This window comes from Chelmon rostratus, chromosome 16 (assembly GCF_017976325.1).
Source record: "Chelmon rostratus isolate fCheRos1 chromosome 16, fCheRos1.pri, whole genome shotgun sequence".
In the NCBI taxonomy this organism is placed as follows: Eukaryota; Metazoa; Chordata; class Actinopteri; order Chaetodontiformes; family Chaetodontidae; genus Chelmon; species Chelmon rostratus.
The window spans coordinates 12,329,553-12,350,336 of NC_055673.1; the positions used below are offsets into that span (position 1 = coordinate 12,329,553).

At 44.6% G+C, this 20,784-nt stretch overlaps 2 protein-coding genes across 6 annotated transcripts in view; both read left to right on the top strand.

Annotated features, from left to right (window-relative positions):
• The window catches only part of pag1 (phosphoprotein membrane anchor with glycosphingolipid microdomains 1), a 49,146-nt gene extending 33,302 nt beyond the window's left edge, over positions 1–15,844 (top strand). For all 4 annotated transcript variants that reach the window (XM_041955375.1, XM_041955374.1, XM_041955377.1 and 1 more), the window contains 7 exons: positions 892–1,123; positions 1,778–1,835; positions 5,282–5,378; positions 5,805–5,974; positions 6,123–6,554; positions 12,903–12,962; positions 13,275–15,844. In XM_041955375.1, the coding sequence (XP_041811309.1) occupies positions 936–1,123; positions 1,778–1,835; positions 5,282–5,378; positions 5,805–5,974; positions 6,123–6,554; positions 12,903–12,962; positions 13,275–13,634 (1,365 nt within the window). In that variant the 5' untranslated portion in view covers positions 892–935 and the 3' untranslated portion in view covers positions 13,635–15,844. The remainder of the gene's footprint in view (positions 1–891; positions 1,124–1,777; positions 1,836–5,281; positions 5,379–5,804; positions 5,975–6,122; positions 6,555–12,902; positions 12,963–13,274) is intronic.
• A 2,496-nt stretch (positions 15,845–18,340) lies between these two features.
• znf704 (zinc finger protein 704) overlaps positions 18,341–20,784 on the top strand; it is a 46,577-nt gene continuing 44,133 nt past the window's right edge. For both annotated transcript variants that reach the window (XM_041955056.1, XM_041955057.1), the window contains exon 1: positions 18,341–18,911. In XM_041955056.1, coding sequence (XP_041810990.1) covers positions 18,651–18,911 — 261 coding nt within the window. In that variant the 5' untranslated portion in view covers positions 18,341–18,650. The remainder of the gene's footprint in view (positions 18,912–20,784) is intronic.

The window sequence follows — 20,784 nt, forward strand, 5'->3', positions numbered from 1 at the left end:
TCCTCGCATGCACGCACAAACCCTCCACTCATTTATTTGTTTTATTTGGAGTTTTCCGATGCTCCGAGCAGCTCATCCCTGCCGCCGCCTCCCCCCTCCATGAGTCACCCGCAGCGCCACACGAATCATTAATCACCCATGATAACATCAGTTCAGTGAAACCCAACTTTGGCTGTTAGACAGAGACGTGACGAGGTTGCTTATGCTGTGCGCAGAGCCCAGACACCAGTTGTGAAGGCTCTGGTGTGAGGGCCACTGCAGCAGACTCCCTGTCTGCAGTGCAGTCTGACTCTGCTATGTGCTGCCACCTGCTGGGCACAGTATGCAGTAGCGCTTAACATTATTAAACCTTTCATTCTTTATTAATTAATGTTAAGGAGTAAAGTGATCAAGGGCGTTGCAGGACCCTAAAAGCAGGATTTCAGGGCCTCAGATCAGTAAACATGTTTTCTTAAAGATACCAAAAGTAGTTTTTACTGTCTGCAATGGTCAGATTGAAATTTTCATGTTGTTACTTATTTTTGTTTCATAATAGAATTGGTGAATGACTAATGCAGCTTCCTGTGATGAAGCAGCTGCACCAAAATCAACTCAGTCCACTGTGTTTGCTTGACAAATAAGACGCAGTTTGCACAGTTTGGTTGGTTGTATCCTTCAGTAAATTGTTTTTATCCTCAACCTACAATAATCGTTTAGGATGTGCTGAAAAAGTGAAAGCACGCAGATTCTTCTGATGCATATTTAATCTTACATTTGCTCAAAGCTGCTCGACCAAATAAGAAATGATCCAACAAGAAGATCATTGCCGGTAAATGATTTTAGTTCTGTTTGTGTATTTTCAGAGATTAAATGACAAGTGTTACTGTGTTTATTTTTCTTGTGTGTCCCCAGCCGGTACCTGTCAGATGCCCGCTCCTCCCACAGTGTGATGCGTCATGGCTCCGGTGCTGAGTGGAGTGTGGTGGGGGCCGGAGGCGGGTGTCGTGGGGTCAGGGGCTGCAGCTGCTACCGGGGCAGCATCGTGGCTGGGCAGTGGGCAGCTGGCCCTGGCCGTCACCCTCAGCACCCTCACCGCCCTGCTGCTGGTCTCTGTGCTGCTGCTGCTGTGTGCTAGCTGCCAGGGGTGAGCACCAGCTATCACACATATGTTATCGCTATTGCTGTTGTCGTTGTGGGAGGCTGTCAGGATAGTCTGACCTGTTTACTGGTTTCACGTATCGATGCATCCTGCAGCCACCCATGTGGATTCCATGAGCCTATATTAAGATATTTTTCCTACTGTGTAAAATATATTTCATCTGTTGTGCAATGTACTTAATTTTCCATATTGTACCAAAATATGGACAGTTTTTTTCCATTGGCAATATTATTTTTATACTCCTTTTGTATAAATGTATAGATATATAGCTGATTTTTCTATTTTGTATTTTTTATTTCCTTCCTGCTACTATTTCTCGCTGTCTGTGACACCCTAATTTCCCTGGCGGGGCATAAAGTTATATCTGATCTTATCTTGAACACCACCAAACACCCTTAAAGCTGAAAAACCAGCACTTTAACCTCTTCTAGTTCTTGTTTCATTGAAGCCAAGAGCCAAAACAAAGAATACCACTGAGGCCTTTGGCTGATCTGAGGAGAGAAACAGCTTTGCTTCAGATTCACACAAGACGCTGACACCACAAAATGCATTATTCGCGCTGTCTGGTGTCCCCTGTGCTCTGTCATCATCCCCCGTCCCTCTACATACTCTCACCTCTCCATTCACCCCTCTTTCTAGGCAGAAGAAGGCAGCCAATGGACATCCAGCAGGAGACCATGAGAACCTCATGAATGGAGTGAGTTGGACTTCAGGGTTTTTCTTTGCAACAGCGCATGCATGAACTACAGATGTTGAGGAGTAGTTTGAGAAATACACAGATGGTCAGCCTAGCTTAGCATAAAGGCTGGAGACAATTGGAAACAGCTAGCCTGCTTCTGTCCAAAGCTAACAAAATCTACTAGCGCCTCTGAAGCTCATGGGTGGGACTATTTCTTGGCTGGGTGCAGTTACTCCCTGCAGTTGAAAAAAAGTAAAAGCTAATTTTGAAGGGATACTGAAGCATCGTAGGGGGCAGCTGTCCTTGAAAATTAATTACTAAAATTCTGATTAGGTTTTTCATGGTATTTTTGTGCGTGTGACTGTGTGCATGCGATATGTGGAAGGAACCAGCTGTGTGTTTTGAGTGATTGTGCCAAAGTGTGTCAGGCAGATTAATAATTACATGCGTGTGAATGTCGACATTTACACACATACTATACTGATACATTTGCTCTGTAGATCAGGTCAGGGCTCAGTAACATCTCGGGATTCTGGGAAACTCGAGAAAGATCATTATTTAATATAAATATTTACTCAGATCCATTGTCTCTCTTCATCAGAAGCACCCATATTATGTTTCAGACGGAAGCATGAGTACACATCAAGACACACACACGTGCGCGCACACTCACTCACGTATGGCCCTCATTAGTCCCGGCGTGCGCGAGTGACATGTCTGTAATCAGACAGTGTAACCACTTGTAAATGAGGCTGTGGATGGAGCTTCTACATTGCCTGCATGCTTGAGTAGCACACACACACGTCTCCACCATGTTGATCTCTCACACACACACACACACACACACACACACACACACACACACACACACACACACACACACACCGTCTGACATTTCATCATCTAACCCACTTCATCACACTGACACAGAAACACACACAGCTGATTGACAGCCTCCGGTTGCTGCCGAGATTGTCTCTAAATTGGCAGCGGCCGCTGATGAGGAAGTCACATGTGGGAAATTCCACTGGCTGCTCTTCACATATAATAGTATCATAGTGCTTTAATATTATAGTGGCAGCTTCCTTTTCTCCAGTCATTTAAATTTTCAATTTTAAATGGAATTTAAATTCAGTAAAACGAGACAAAGGACACAGCAGCCTGAAAACAAACCTGACTGATTCTGCTTTCTAGGTATGTGCTGTTCATAACGACACTGTGTGCTCTTGAACATGTCTTGTCATGGGTATAATAATAATAATTACCACCTCCCATAATACTGACGCTTCAGTAACCAAGCAACATTTAAGTGAGACAAATGCCCAGCTTTCACAGACTAAGTGACATCCACTTACTCTCATATCCTGTCACTCCCTCTCAGGCCTCGTGTATGGATGCATCTGCGTGTGTGTGCATGTGTGTGTGTGTGTGTGTGTGTGTGTGTGTGGGCTTACATCCTCCAACATGCACATACGCATTCCTCAGAGCCTTTTTCCGTTTGATGGATATCTTCGCTGTAACCTGCAATTGCGAGGTGGTCAAATCGTGCTCAGCTGGAGCCCATTTAAATGACGGACCATGTCACAGCCTGATAGGTTAAATGGGGGTCTTTGTCTTTGTGGACGTGTAGATTGGCTCTCCTCGCTCACCCCGCAATCAGTCCGGCTGTCTTCCATGGCGGCTGCGTCCGAACACGGTCCGATCTTGCCTCCCGTGTTTCCCCTTTAAATTACATTATTAGCCTAACTGTTTAAACAAAAGACGTCCAGTTCGGGTCTAGATTTTCTAAAACACCACAACTCATGTTTTAGCGAATCCAGCCAAAAAAGGACTGTGTGAGCCATTTCGGATCCCAGTAAAGTGTTTAAAGCACAGGCTCTGTGATTGTATTGTTCATAGGTAGGTTTGATCGCACACTTTTCCAGAAATTAATCTCCATCAATTAATCTATAAGGAGGGCTTTGACCAGGATTTAGATGTGGAATAAAATGAGAAAAAATGGAACTAAGAGAATTAAGAGATGGAAATAATTGTCTTCATCTTGTACCCATTTCCCACTTTGGTCTAGAAAATGAGACAAAAGAATAACATCATTGATATTTGGGTCATAAAATAGTTAAAGATTACATCATAGACAGCAGTAGTTATGAGAGCAATTGACCACTAGGTGGGGCTGTGGAGCTTCTATAACACAACCTTCTGCTCACACAGAAGGAAAACAACAAACCTAAACAAAGAGAATCTTGACTGGCACTTGTTCATGCAATTTCACAGAGTTTTCTGAGCACTTAGTAGTGAGTGACGTGGCGATGTCTCTTCCGCCTGTGATTAAAGTGCATTTTGATAAATCACGCCTCAATGCGGCAGGTGCTCAGCACATGCAGTGCTGATTAGTGCAGGTTCTTTTCAGAGTCTGTTTTTGGGAGTGTGGATTTGAGTGTTTGCTCACTCGTAGAGCCGATCCGGCTGCTGGTTTTGCCATGCGGGGTAGCAAATATGGAAACAGCCCTCAGCTGGAGGACGTGGCGCAAAGACTCAATGTTAGAAAAATCTGCTCTGCTGAAGTGTCCTTGAGCAAGACTGAATCCCTGCCAGCTGCAGGGTTGTTGTTCTGTGGCTCCCACTTGACTGTAGGAGGAGGGAAGGTAAATTAGGGAGGCATATTCCTCTGTGGGTATCCGTAAAGTATCATCTTCTGTGGTTTTCATTTTTATTCATGCAATACTTCTAATGCCTGTCACATCACCAGCCTCAGTCGTACTGTGCTATCACTCTTGACTTGGTTTCACTGTCTCCTATTAATGAACTAAAGCGACATTAAAAACGAGATGTGTCCACGTCAGGTTTTTAGACTGAAGGGGGGTGTCGGATCAGCTCAGTCTGTCAAAAACCCAATTACAGTCTAAGATAAGACAAAAACAGCGTTGTGTCTTCATTAGGCGTAAATAAGTCAACTGTTTTGTTTTTTTGCTCGCAGAAATCGTGAGCTCCAGACGTCTTTTGCGTGTGGGTAAAAACACACAACACTTAATTAAGAATGCACAACATACTGATAATGAGCTTGAAGTAATCAGTAATGTGATTGGAAAGGCTAAGAAAAGCAGAGATAAGGAACAGGGGAGCGTGGAAATTGTAATCAGTGCTGCAAATATGAGATATATCCCCCAAAATCCTGAAAAATAATTTTCCAAACACATCACAATCTGCTGACAGTCTCTCCCGGATCGCACCGAGGTGTGAAAGTCATCCACCTTGTGCAAGCTGACAAGTGCAGATTGATTTCTGTTCCCTTCAGGAATTCCATGATTTCTTCTTGGTGTGTCTTAGGTGTGTAATTGACATGACAGTAATGATAATAATCGGAAAGATTGGATGTTTCCTGTGCATTGGTTTTAGTCGGCGCCGAGTTGAGCCGCCAGCCTCTGAGGTTCACCCAGCGCTGACAAACATCCTTTGTTGTGCAGGTGTCAGAGAGAGAGACGATCAGCCAATCAGCAGACAGTCCAGCCACTGATGCGGCCGTCAGCAGCTCTCACAATGGTCCTCTAACCAGCGGTACAAGTAAGCCAGTTAGCTTGTGAGCTTTAGCTTGACATGCCATGTGTTTGTTGTCGATGTAGTTAACCAAGTGCTGCATGTTCCTGCTGTTCTTTACTTCTAGAATTCAGCTGCGTGTTAGTCAGGTTTATTTAGCAGCTGGTGTTATACAACGTCTTTGTTGTTCATGTTAAACCTCAGCTGCTGTTTTTTATAGACACATCTATGTAATGTTCTTAGTCATTTTTACCTGGGTGGGTACTAAATATCACAAACAGAAAACCATAAATAGCGATGAATCTGTTCTGCAGTGACGAATAAGGAACATGTGACTCATTACAAACCCACTTTGAAGCAAATGTTGAAAAACACATCTTTCTCCCATAAAAGCACAGTGAAAGTCACCAGTGAGAGCTTTTTTCACTCCCCTTTTTCCCTTCGCTCCACCAGTCCTCACAGACACACAAGACACCAGCCCCCAGCCGTCAGAGGAGATGCTCTCCAGCCAATCAGAGCTCAGGTCCTCCAAGTGTCCTCAGGACCGCGAGCTTCCCAGCATTCCTCCCAACAACGCCCTCATTGGGGATGGACCCCCAGCCTCAGGGGACAGCACCTATGAGGTTGGTGCCTAAGTTGGCTCACAGAGAAACAGAATTTGATTTGATTGACTCCCCAAGAGGTTTATGGATTGATTGATTAAATAGTGAGAAAGGTGAGAATCATTAAATGTATTTTGCTCGTTTAGAAGTGTGTGTATCTGATGTCCAGGTGGTGAAGGAGATCGCTGTGGCGTCACGTGACGTCAGCGCCGAAGACTCCCTGTACGAGACGGTCAAGGAACTCAAAGACCCCCCGACACAGCTCGGCCTCCCCAACGGTACCATCCAGCTGAGCCCCGATGAACCTCCCCATCACCCCCCTGCCCTTCTCAACGGCCACCTCAGCCCCTGCACACCTGAGCGGGGACCCCTGTGCACAGGGGTGGAGTACGCCTCCATCGACCTGAATAAGAAGAGCCGTCACAGCGCCGACATGGAGGCCAAAAGGCGCTCTGATAATGCCAACATTCCCTCCCACAGGCCTCTGGAGGAACCAGACGAGGACTTGCCTCCGCCGGTACCAGAGAAGGTTCTGGATGAAAATGACAACCAGCCGGTGGTGATGAATGGGCTGGCGGGGGCTGGGCTGCACAATGGAGAGGTGAGAATGGTGTGAGTGTGTATATGAGGTCGTACACTCGTAGATTTTAGTCAGCCAATATTTGCATATTGCAGGTCCAGCCCTAATTTCATGGAACAGAGAAAACCTCATTTAAAAGAGCATCGCAGATGCATAAAACCAGGAAATACAGAAATAAACAGACACAAAGCCTGTTAGCAGCAGGCAGAGTTAGCATCACGTGGCTAAAATGCTCAGCAGCTCGCTCAACACCTGAACTCATTCCTTCATATTAATAATTTGTTTGTCACTGCTGTCCTTTCTGAAGTGGTCGCAGCAACTTGAGTCACTTAGTCTTATTAGCAAACCGCAACGTTAGCGTGAGCTGTGTAGCTTATATTAGCAAGCTATCTGTCTCATTAGCTAACGGCAAAAATCAGGTTTTCACCAAGTTGAAACAAGACGAAAACCACTAAGCTTAGTTGCATTAATGTCATTCGTATTTTTTGATAAAATCATCAACTATTAGCTTTCAAAACTTACAACTGAGCAGCATTTAGTGATCTTTTGATCTGCTTTAACCCACAGAGATCACTGTGGTGGTGAGGTCACATGGTAAAGAGGCAGAACCTGATTGGTTCTCTTGTGTACTTAATTCAGACCTGACTTGCGCCTTATAGGTAGAACCTTTATAGAGCCATGTTAAGAGACTGATTTTGAAGATTGTTATTTGAAGACAATTTTGCAGCCGTTAATGCACGAAAAGTGTTAAAGAATATTGCTGCTTGACTAACTAACTGACAAAAAAGTTAGACACATCATTATACTTCCAGGGTCACACTAGGTAACCTTTCTCACATTCTTATCCCCGTCCTTACACAATTTATCCCCATATAAGCTGTTTCATCTGCTCGGCAACACTGTGTTGGAGCGTCAGTGCAGCTGGCTTGAGAAAGAGACCACAGAGAACAAAGAAAAGGGGAGATGTGTCGCCACTACAATTATTGTCTGCTAAGCTGCCAGCTCAGTGCTGCTTTAGGGTGAGTTACCAACTGAGGGATGGAGAGAGAGAGAGATGGGTGTAGCAGTGGAGAGAGAAGAGAAGAATGGCAATGGGAGCTGGAGTGGGAAAAGCAGCAGAGAGTAATAGATGAAACAGAGATAGTGACAGAGAGATGATGGGAGATTGACTCGAAAAGAGCTGAGAGGACCGGGAGGCATAAAGGGTGAGAGAGACAGAGTCAAGAGTGAGAGACAGTGAGATGGAGGAAAAAAAGAAACCCAGCAGCATACAAATAGAGCCATCTGTAGAGGAGGAGGGGAGGACAGGAGGACGATGAAGAAGGAACAGCGCTGGTGTGAGGAGGAGATGTAAAGGAGAAGAGAGGGAAGACGAGTAAACGGAGTGGCGAGGTGAAGAGAGAAGAAGAAAAGCAGCACAGCGCCATGCGCTGAACATAGCTGCTGCTGCTGCTCTCAGCACGCCGCCTTCCACATGCTGAGACCCAGCAGAGAAACACACTCAGAGGACACACACACACACACACCAACACACACACTGTCAGAGCTCAGGAAGAATTGCATCAGACTGTTGACAAGCACACAAACATCACATTGCCAATCTGTCACAAAGCTGCAACTGTTCTTCATCTCCACACACGCTCTGTTCACATTTACTCCTTCCCTCTGCATTACTTTCTCCTACTTTAGAGGATGAATGTGGTTTATTGTAGCTCTTTACATTTTTTGCCATGTGACTGACATTGCTCTCAGGGCGGCCGTGCTGGTTGGTCTGTCATCTACCAGAACTGAAGTATCTCAACAACCGCTGGATGGATTGCTCTTATAGATCCCCTCCAGACATGTTTCAAGATGTATATAAAATAGTCTACATTGAATAATAATTTGTGTCTTATATGGTCAAAAAAGTTAAATTATCCTATTAAAATCCTCTAAATGGCCTCTGCTCCTTCTCCCTCATTTAAAATTCCAGAATCTATGAATATCTAATTATTTCCAAAGTTTAACTGCTTGACACAAGATGTTTTGTACGTCAGTGAAAAGCCAATTCCCAGTGCACTGGAGGCGTCAAGCCTCCACATCACACTTAAAGTTCAATATTGGACCAGAATTGGCTTCCAAATGAGTTGTAATGTCACAGATCGTGCTCGTAGGCCCGCCTCTTTAAAACTGGATTTTCAGTGAGCGCAGAAAAACTTTCCACCTTCAGCAGACGAATGTGAAATCAGCCTTCAAGCGTCAAACTGCGCATGCATCATTCTGCACAGTGAGGCTCCAGCATCCAACTTTAGGAACACGAAGAAAAATATATTTTGGACTGGAGGGAACTTCAGGTTTTGATGTCTATAGTGCCCAGAAGACGAATCCTAATGAGTTTGCTGATCTGCTGACTTCTCCTCTGCCACCACCATGAGGTCGAAATTTGTGCTTTTGAGGGAAATGTCTCAGCAACTGCTGGCTGGTTTGCCAAAATTCATAGCAATGCATTTGATAGTACATTCATGTGCCCCTCAGGAGGAATTGTGATGACTGTGGTGATCTCTTCCCCGTCTTTAAAGCGCCATCACCAGGTCCAAATCTACAATCATTCGCTTTATGATCAAATACCTGCAAAACTGTGTACTCTCCCATCAGCCTTAGCTGTAGATCATCATGTTATCATTGCCGCTGTGAGCATGCTAGCATGCATCCCAAGTTTTCAGCCCCAAGTGTTCATCACAGCCTACAGACTGGCTCCCTGGTTCAACTTTGACCTTGGCTGCTTGCTGCAGTTGTTTGTGCAATAAGGGGAGCATTTAAAGCGTCGCTCTCACTTTATTTTGAATAAAGTGGTTTAGATAGTCTGGCCGATTACCTGTTTCCAACCTGTTTGATCACCTGAAGGCTTCTTCCTTATTGGACTTACAACAACCTATAAAGTGCCAAGGCTCATGTTGTAATAAACCAGAACTATCCTTTAATATGTTCAGTCTCTTGGTTCTCCTTTCCTCTGTTCATCTCCTCCCACTCTCTTTATTGCTCTTCTCTTTTTTTTTTTTTTAGACACTCTAGTCCTTTGTCTCTGCTGTTGTAGCCAATTAGTTAATCACTGCCGCTCGTTTGGACAGCAGGCGAGTGTAGCCTCATCTGACCCCTGCGTCCATGATGAAATCTTGATCTGAGCTACAATACATCAAACTAGCCACACACACATTCAAAAATGTACTTTTTTTAAGACACACCCACGTACACCTTGTTGGCATGTCTAGTCAGCATTAATTCTGCTGTCTCTCCCCATCCCCCCGTGTTGCACACACACACACACACACACACACACACACACAGATACTCCGACACGTGTGTGTTTGCATATATTCTCCTACGCGTAGACTCCCTGAGGCTGATTTAAGGTTAACCCTGAATGTTCCCGGCTCCCTGTGGTTTACGCTCGTGTATGACCAGGAGCCGTCTGTGATTTGTCTTGTCAAACGAAGTGTGTGTGTGTCTTATGTGTGTGTGTGTGTGTGTGTGTGTGTCTGAGCCTAGTGAGCGCCAGCTGGCCACCATCACTATGACAGTTAGTCTGGCTTCATGATGGATGATATGGAGTATAGACACTTTCTCTCTCTCTCTCTCTCTCTCTCTCTCTGTCTCTGTCTCACACACACACACACACACACACACACACACACACACACACACACACACACACACACACACACACACACACTTACACTCAACTGTACGAATGGGTGCCTGTATGTAAATGTCTGAATCCCCTCAGGTAGCAGCTTGGTAAATGCTGCTCAATCACACACACACAAGCACATACACACACACACACCCACACACACACACACACACAAACACAAGGCAGGCTTTGTCATATACTTACATTTTTCCATACATACAGTCTGGTTTTCCAGTTAAACACACAGTTTATAATTTCTACTCCTTGGGGTCTCTCAATCAAAACAACAACCACAGATGTAGTTTGATGATGTCGTGAAGCAGCGTGGGGTCATGGGAGTTGTTGTCTTCATTGTTAAACAGCCACCATTTACTTTGAAAACCTCTCTGAGAGGACTGAGGCAGGACTGTTCATGCATTCAAGTTTTATTCAAGTTACGTTTGGTCACGTTTGCGACTTCTCTCCTCACTCTTTCACGCATCATGAGGTGCACCTGTACCTTGCATAAAATGAGTTCTCTGAGTTTGAACATTGTCATTTGGGATAATGTAAGTACACAACTCCACTAAATAACTAACATTTTATTGCAGAAATGTTACATATTATGCCTTATTATGCAACACACACTCACACACTCCTTTTTCTGTGACCTTTCATTCACAGCGTCTTTGATCCCGTCGTACAGTTATTGAACCATCATAAACAGCAGTAACACTTGTTTGCGGTCGCTTGCCTGTGTGTCGCCTGTGGGCTTTTCATGTGAGGTGCAGGAAATGAGTTTGACCCAGCCAGTGGGCTGCTGGGACACAAGCTGGGGGACACGGTCCAGGTAAACTGCTGGTCAGCACTGTTGAGCCGCTGAAGGGACTATTGTTAGATATAGGATTGAAACATGTTAAATATGTGTGTGTGCAAGTGTGTGTTATAGGTTAGAATTGGAGTTGTTGTTGATGCGGTTTATATATTTTGCATACCTACGGTTTGTTTGCCGTCGTTTATATACACTTTGAATGAGCACGAGCAAGATAATCTGAGTTGATGTATTCATGCTGATTTATATGTGCGTATGTCAACATGCACGTCAGCATGACTGACACACTGACACCTGAGTCGTCCGTCTTCTGAGGCTGCTGTAATCAGCTTACTGTCATGCCGGCATGTCCTGCACGTCATTGTGTCTCCTGCGTACACATAAACACATTCTCATAATCCCGTCTCTCATTCACACGCGCAAACATCTTATCGTAACACGCTGAAATATTCATCTCTCAGATGTAACGTCTCCAAACAAACACCTGTCCGCACACTGTTACGGGTCTTAATGTGAGTTTAATGTGCATAAAATAAAGTTTTTAGGCCTCCAATTGAATGCCCATATGCATCAAACCCAGGGTGAGTTCTCTATTTATTGCTGACTGTCTGACTGACTTAATGAAATCTCGAGCCAAATTAGATGAACAAATATTGTGAGGCACGCTCCGAGGCGCAGAGACCGGGTCGAGTCACCTTTGTCCACGTTTCACGCGAAGACTCCTCTGGGGCACTCTGCCTAATTGGTCGGCTAATTAAAGCGAAATGAAAAAGGCATCTGCTGCATTATGGAGTGTGTGTCGGATCTATAAAAGTAATCATGTCTCCGAACGTGCTTTATCCATAAAGTAATCACATTGATTTATGCTCTTTGAGAAAACGCTAGAGAAACATGTACCTGCATGAAGATACTACAGCACGCAGCCGGGGCGGACGGTTTGATGGATGAACCCTGCGCACAGTTTTTCATTCAGAGCTTAAGAGCGTCGTGGCTGGTGTGGCGCCTCAGCAAGCAAACTGCTTTCCTTTTTGTTCAAATGCATCAACTTTATCCTTGCTACCTCCAGCCAAGGACGTAGCAAATCTGAATTTATTCACTGCAGCCACTCAGAGCAAATGTCACAAAAAGCAGCGTTTTCCTCTCAGGGAAAAGTCTAAAAATTTCATGTGATATGAACTACTTAGCCAGCGGCGGCAGCGATATTGAGGTTCTCGTTAGACTCCTGAGGCGTTCGCCGCCGCTGTCAGATGTGCTTTGTTGATTAATGGCTCCCTCATCGATCAAAAGGCGGACAGAGGCTGTGCGCAAGAACAACACACTCTCTGTCACTGCCTATTGACTTTCACTCAATAATTTTCTTAATGAATGGGTGGTTATATACAACATTAGCTCCACATGTATCGCAGCAGAAGCGGCACACCCAAGGCTGGTTTCTCTCCCACTGCTGGGAATAGTTTAGAACTTTATTTTATTGATCGGCTACCAAGCGCTCTCTTCAGACATTTAAAGAGATTTTCCACTGGTGTTTTTTTGAACTTGTCAATATTTACCGCCATGTTTTAGTCATGCAGATCAATAAGCTGTACAGTATCTCAATTGCAGTCCTGCAAAGTTGCTTTGAACAGCTCTATTACGACTAAGTTTCAGCATTACAGCTTGCTGCTTTTGATTATACTACAGATTGATACTTTTTCTTGTACTTTTTTACAAGAGGAAATTCTTCAAAATAAAAATGTGTAACAAGTCCTCAAATGATCTCAACAGCCACTTTTGGGAGAAGTAAAGCATCCACTTCGTAGCCTTAGGAGCGATTTAAACGTCTGTTTCTGCGCTCTGTAGTTTCTTCCCGCCATACTTAAATGTGTCTTTTTGTTCTTTTCTCCTCCAGTTACACTCCCCTCTGTCTCCTGCACCGGGGTTCGACAACCACACTCTGTCAGACAATGAGGTAAGTGTGTGTTAAACTCCCTTATTCCCCAAACTGCCGTTTCCAGTCCCGAGACAGCAGCACTTTAGTCTGTGAATGCCAAATGCTCCGAGCACAAAAAAGATTTAAAAAAGGAGGAAAAAAATGGTGAAACAGTCCTACAACATCAGATGTTGCGCTATGAGGGAAGAACCTAGCATGGATCTGTTGGCACAAAGGCATCAGTTTCTTTTTGTGCTCACATTTCTGCTTGAACATTGCGTTTATGACCATTTTATAAAAACCAAGTAAGAACAATTCGCATGAACAACGTGTGTCCTCTCTGTCCTTCAGTCAGCGGTGTACTCTACAGTGAACAAGACAAACTGTGACGATGCTGTGAACGAGGAAGACAAAGAGCACGACTACAGCAGCATCGCAGAGATCAAAGGCCTCGTCACGGCCTCCTCCTCCAGTGACCTGTACGCCACTGTCCGAGACATCTACACCCAGCCCGACGAGCCCCCGCCGGAGGACCCCGTCTTGGACGGCACGGATCCCGGCTACGAAACCATCCGCATCCCAAAGACTAGTAGCTCGGATGACGACCACAGGGCCGAGCTGGGAGTGGAGGGGTCAGACGCTGCCAAGGCGGAGCCCGACTACGAGAGCGTCGGAGAGTTGGGTCTGGGCCGGGAAACGTCCCGTCTCTGAGTTCTTCACCCTCATCTTCATCTGTGGCTGTTGGGGAGAAGCGTCCTCTCTGAACCTGCTACCACCCAGGCTTTTGGTGCATGACTTGGTAGGGGGGGACAGCAGGAAATGGCTCGCCACAGCATCCATCATCAACGCATGACTGTCCTCTTTAGAGCTTGGGTACGGTTTGTCATATCTGAACTTTTAATTTATCAACCAGGGTGAATGTCATTGGTACTGGTAGGCCTGCAGTACCTCAGTCATTGGGCATTAATCACGTGGAAGAGTGCACTTTGGAGCATCATTAAATTCCTCTTTTGTCTTTTTGACACGGGTGCATATCAAGGACATACCGAACAACACTTAATTGTGGAAAAAATCAAATAAATATCAAATAAGTATCCAATCACAGCACACATGCAGAGTTTTAAAGGTTAGCTGAGGACACTATCAGTGCCTGTGATATAAATTCAGTGCCATAAAATGATGAAATTCATGCACTTACTGTATATATGAAGGCAACATTATTTGTACGCCCCCTCTGCAGCTGCTAGTGACTCTAGCTCCTTCCACACGACTCAGTGTCATGTTTTATTGACGTGTCAGATGTGTTTATTTCTCTTCTGCTCTTTGTCCACTGTGCATTCTCTGCTTGAAATTCCTGTGAATGGGTTTGAGGCATGGAAAGCAAAAGCCAACCCTATCTGTGCCCAAACGCTGAGCAGAAACAAACGCTCGACAGCCCGCTGCAAGTGCTAAGGGTTTGACATGTCACAGGACATGAGATGTGAAACTAGTCGTCTGCAGAACCAAAATGGAAACCGGAGGTGGGCGAAGGCGGGCGGTTTCACATGAGCAGCGGTATCACAATACGTTTCGAGAGCATTTTCAGACACTCTGCAGTCCATGTCGAGATTTTTTTGTGAAGCTCATATTTATTTGAAGACGCGTATTGTTGTGTTATTGTGAAATGTTACGGAGCGTGTCTGTGAGAGAAAAGTAAATAGGGTTTTATAGAAGTTTCTAGCATTTTTATTAAGATACTAAATGAAAGTGAGTAGTGAGGTAAGTGAGTTTTAAAGGTACGCTTTCCCCTGACTATTTTTATCCATTGTTTAAAAACAAAACACGTGATGAGACCGCATTATCATTTTGCACAGGGGTCAAAACAAATTCAAAAGATGTGTAATGTGCAAACTGTGCATTATTAACGCATATCTATTCATCAGCTGTATTTTTTGGTTGTCATGTTTTTCGAGCCTACTCTTGGTACAGTATACAGTCTTGAGTTGGCGTCCCAGAGCATATTGTGGTACTGCATTTATATACAGCTTATGAAAAGCATCACCACAGCCCGGTAACACCTCTGCACAATCTGAATATCGAATGCTTTTTAACTTAGTTGAAGCACTCTGAGGAAACCGTATCTGCCTGTTTGTAGCTTGTACCGACGACATGCCAACCAAGGCTTGTATATAGTTAGAGCACTATTTTAACCAACTGTTACTCGCTGGAAGTTTTATGTAAGCTTTTACTTATTTGTACAACGTCCAGAGTGGTATCATTTTAAAATAAGCCTGTTGAAGAGCACTGATGTGTGTCCGCTTTGTTTTAAGGAAAACTGAAACCCTTCCTTTACCTTGTGTTGTTACTCAGAGCGTTTGAGCTCTGAGAAGTAGTAACCAGTCAAATGTCAGAAATATGGTACAATGTTTTGGTACATGCATTTTAAGAAACAGTAGGCGTGGTACTTTTATTTAAAAAAAAAAAAACTGAATTAATGTCTCAGTACTGTTGTTTGATGTTTGTTTTCACATGAAGAGGGCCAACGCTTTTTGCTCTGAATATCTTTCACTGCTACAGCGTCTCTTTGCAGCAAAAAATGAAAAAAAAATGGTGTCATCATCTGTTTCCACCCACATGGAAATATTACCGCCTTACAGTATCTCCAGCCGTGGTTTGTGTTTCATTAGACATGCAGGAGCTTGTTGCTGGTTCAGACAAACACAGCTTGCCCGCGCTGACTGGTATTAGATTCATAAATGATATCAGGCATTTGAAACGCTGTTGCATCTCCCAGCAGTGCTACAGTGAAAGAGGACTTTAAATCTGATCCACTCCCAGGATTTTAGGAACATAATGTGTAACTGAAACCCTTAAAAAGGCAAGATTTGTATTTCAGCAAAGAGGTAATTATCCTTCTTATTTACCCCCCCCCCCCTCCCCCCCAAAAAAAAAAATATATATATATTGTTCCTACAGAGTGATGCACCTGTGTGTCAGGGTGGTGCCATCATTTAGATATAATAGTGTTCACAGAATGCTATAAATGACTGCTAAGGAAATTATCTGTCAAAGGGGGGTGTTTTAGTGCCAAATCTAATCAGGATGACACACACACACAGACACAGTTAATAGATACTTACCTAAAACCACTTACTCTCTCTAGCTGTCTATCTTCATAAACACACACACACACACACACACACACAATCCCCTTCATGGAGTGGGGGTGCGTTAGAGGTTGGGAGATGCTCCCTAGCTGCCCCTCCTTCAGCTCCACACTCCTCCCGTAATGAGACCATTTGTTCCTCCTACAACCAGCAGACAACTCCGCGGTGACACCTGCTTTTGATCACAGGGCAAGGCCTGTTTTGGAAGTTATGGCCACATCTGTCACTCCGCTCTGTCCGATTTCCATTCTCTGCATGTAAATATTTTATGACATGAATTGTTCTATTAAAATATATATATAATAAATTGTGTCAGCGCGTCTTTTCGCTCACCCGGGGTGCTGTCAAGGAGTGATTGCATGCTGCATATGATTTTCTAAAAACATTAAGTTTGACATTAATTAGGCTATTTGTTACTGTGATAATGTTGGCTGGTATATTCGCTCTGCCACAGTGGCCAATAATCACGATGAGTGAATTAGTCACTGGGTAAACTTGATTTATCAGAGCACTGAGAACTTCTAATGAAAAGGAACAGACATTCTTTCTCAGAGAGCAACGACTTGTGTCACGTTGTGAGATCACACTCTCTTATTTAGCACAGGATGTAGCTTTCATGAGAGCGTTTGCAGCCTGGGAGTGCTGTTATGTGCAGTGTTGTAATGAAAAGCAGAGGGAAAAAAAGAGCAATGTGACTGCTGACTTATTGTTCTCATTACATCACATACAGGTATCACTGCGCTTCTGGCAAGGCTGAGCTCACTTCACCATTAGACATTTGCATTTTGGTACATATTTTGCGCAATGTGTTATGTAGCTACACTAGCTCAACAAAAATGATGGCCACGCTTCGTACTGATCTCTTTTGAAGTTTTATTTCTCTCTCTCTCTCGTCAGCAGACACAGTGAAAACTACAAGAAAATAACACACATAAAAAGCTTAAGCTAATGTCCATTGACATAAAGATATCACATTGACCACAGGGCACGTCGGTAAACATACAAAATATAAGAAATAAAGACATTTGCCGTGTGTGCCTCTTGAACCATATGCAGAGTACAAATTGCGGAGCTCTAAATGAACATGCTTTTCTTACACATCCATGTTGGCTTTTACCCAGAACACCACGGGTTTTTGACCCAAACCAAGCTCTGGTCACATGACCCAGGACACTGGATGAAAACAAAACCCCAACACAAAGGACTCCAAACTGTTAACAAAACATTCTTCACAAGGGTATGTTTTTAGATTAATTTTCTGTGAATTGTTAACATTTTAATCTCTTATTTATATTACAATTGCTGGATGTACTCAATCCTCAATCAAAATCTCACTGAAATACTGTCTGAGACAGCTACATCTTGGCTATATTTAGTGTTTGCACAGGAAACACTTTATAGCATTGTTTTGTCTAAATTATGTAATAAAGCTGGAATTGGTTGGCTCTTGCCTGTGCAGATAGGAGCGGGGTAGTAGTATCAGTAGAATAAAATTGGCGTTTTACTGAAAACCTTATGAGAAAATAAGTAACCTGTTGTGTTTACATTCACAAAAAACAAACCACTGCAGTCCATTACTTCCATTTTAGAACCAGATCATAGTAATCAAGAAATCCCATGGCACCTGGAAAGTAGGCTATACAGCTTTTAACAACTAGGTTATAGCATAAAGCCTGCCTGTCTGGTCGAAGTTTTCCTTTCCGTAGCCTAAATTCCCCTCTTTGCCTTTCTTTCCTTCTGCCATACCCCCCTCCCTTCTCGCTTCCTTTCCATCCTTGCGTCATTGTTTTGAATGGAGCATCCTCCCGGCTTGCGTTACCTTCTGTCGGAGGGGAAGGGGGGAGCGGTGGGGGCTTGTGGAGGCGTGTGCTGCACCGACCAATTGCGGGCCGCCGTGGCCGCCGGACCGCACATGTTTACAGGCAGCATTCCGCCGGTTGAGGCTCTGCTCGGTCGGAGCGGCACGCGGACTGGATCACGCGGGAGCCGGAGCCGGACCCACCTAACGGTCGTGCATTCAGCCGTTTTCATTATATGTGGAGGCATGGCGATTGATACGGCCGAGCGAGGTGAAATAACTCGACGTATTTGCTTCCGCTCTCCACTGTCCAAGTCGTTTTTTACATGTGTAAGCCGCCATTTTGTTAAATCGTGTACAAATGTCATCTTGGCTTTTGCGCGCGGCGATTAGTCCGTGTTTTCCCGCCGCCCGCTCAGCTCGCAGGGAGCAGTGGGGAAAACAAACAGGTCGAACGGAGGAAGATTGGTAGCCGGTTGGATGTAGATGTTGTTTAGCGGCGAATGAATCGTCTTCATGTTGTCGGGTTTTGTCGGGTGCTAATTCAAAGTTCCCCTTCAGTTTTCGGTGCTTTTGTGTACGGTGCATTTAGGACGCTATTTGGAGTTTTCGTCCTCTGAGTATGTTGCCGCTTTCTAACATTTTATCAGGGCTGTTGGAGCGCGTAGTCTACCCGCTGCGGTTTTGTGTTTTTCTCGACGTTGTTTACCGGCTATAATTCGACGTTTAGTTATCTAAATTCACCGGTTCGCCGGCTCTGAAATCAGCGAGACACTTTTCGACATGCATACGAGGCGTTTAGTGAAGCGGTCGATCCTCGGCAGCCGCGTTTATGCGCCGAGTCCGACGGGGGACGGTGCCCCGGTGACAGGAGTGGTCCAGGCTGTCAAGCAGGAAAACAGAGACGTCTCGGCCGCAGGAGCTCGGCGCAGCGTCTACACCGTGCTCATGCAAGACGGGAGCCTGAAGGAGTTCTCCGAGGAGGAGATAGCCGCCGGGTTCAACCACACTGCAGCCAAAGGACCCCTCAAGTCCAGCTTGAAGGTGTGTGTGTGTGTTCAGGCAAAGCGCCCCGGCCGGCAGGCAGTGCTTCACTGCTCTTGTTGTGCGGTGTTTTGCAGCGTTTAACCGCTTCCTGCACGTAGCGGATTTAACGGTGTCACCGCCGCTGCTGCCACAGATGGCAAATTTTAACCAGCGGGGACGAAACCAGTATTATTCAGAATGGCCATCATGCAAATTCGGTTGCATATGGCATCAAATAACGGGCTGTCATGACATTTGGCGACACCAGATATATGGGACAAAGGGCTTGATAGGGCCTGCGCAATGTTTATGTGAGCTAGTGGGTGGGTAAGCCGAGGCAAACAAACACGCTCTGACTGCAGCGTTTTGGATGTAAAGAGCCGGCTCGAGGTTTTTGCACACAGGCTCGTGATTTATACACCACATGTATTTATGACTTACGATATTTAACAGCTAATCCTGTGCAACATACCTTTAATTGCACATTTGCACGAATAGAATGATTATATTTTGGACATTTTCATTGATAGTCGATGATGCAGATTGTCAGTTGTATGTTACTTGCCTTTATGTGAGCTCCGGCTGCACAACAAGGCTGTTATTGTTTACCAGCAGTTAAAATTAGTGCGGGCTTCCTGTGCCATTAGGGGTAGAATAGGAAGTTTCGATCATTATGAAATTTGCCGTGATAGGGGCCTAATTAGCAGTGACCTAATTGCCTTCATATCCAACTTGTCTACTTTGATATCACATGGCCTCAGATGAAGGTTGTGTGAGGAAGACAAGCCAATGTAGCTCTTGGATGTGTGTGTGTTTGGGTGTTTGTGTGTTCTGTCCTTTTTACAATGAGGGAGTGATGGAGTACTGCATGTGGCTGAGTAACAGCTGATTTATGTTGATTATGATGTGGTGTTGTGTCTCCTTGCATTCATCTGCGTTGTGTTTTGTTATGTTATTGATGAAGTAACTTACAGGCTGCAATCGCAAGCCTTATTTCTGCAGCAAAAACGTAAATGTCCGGCCACAGTTTGTCTCCACACATACTGCTCACATTTCCTTTATGTAAATGTGAGCTACAGATGGGGTGCGCCTGTATGGATACAGCTGCCTGCAGCTCTCTGACATGCTTGTAAATCTCAAATGAAGTTGTAAACTATTCTTTAAAACTTCACACAAACCTGTCAAACCCTAACAAAGAGGAGTGCAGCAGCAGCAGTGTGGATGGTCGTCAGAGCTTAGAGGGATGGGGAATGCTATGTAAACTTGGCTTCCCTTGCTTTGCATTTGCACATTTTTGTGCATGCGATGCCACACTCACAAAAGCTGTTGCACAATACGGCTACAGTCACCAGTGCAAGCTGGAGTCGTGCAGCTGGGGCTGCGAGGGTAGTGCTGTCAGCACAATGGTCAAGTCTCTTTCAGCACTCGGTTCCCACTGTGGACGAAAACAAGCCATAAAATGAGGAGGAGGGGTCTGCGGTGTGCATCACAGGGCTGCAAGTAGCAATTGTTTTCATTGTCAATCAACCTATCTGACAAATATTTTCCTGATTAATTGTTTAGTCTATATCAAATGTAAAAAAAAAAAAAGTGAAATAGGCATGTCAAAATTTCCCAGAGCCCAAAGTGATGTCTTCACATTTCGTTTTTTGCCCAGCCATGAGTCCAATACCCAAAGACACAGTGACTGAAACACTTAGTCAACGATCAAAATAGTTAGTAATTAATTGTTTTTCAGTCAACTAATTGAGTAATCGTCAGAGCTCCTGTGGATTCACATGTGCGCCTGTGTTGTTTTTTTTGTGTGCATGTGTATTTGTGTGTTCAATGATGGCGAGCTGACTACTTTACATTTTGGAGTGGGGGGTTGTTTGTGAGGGCACGCCACACC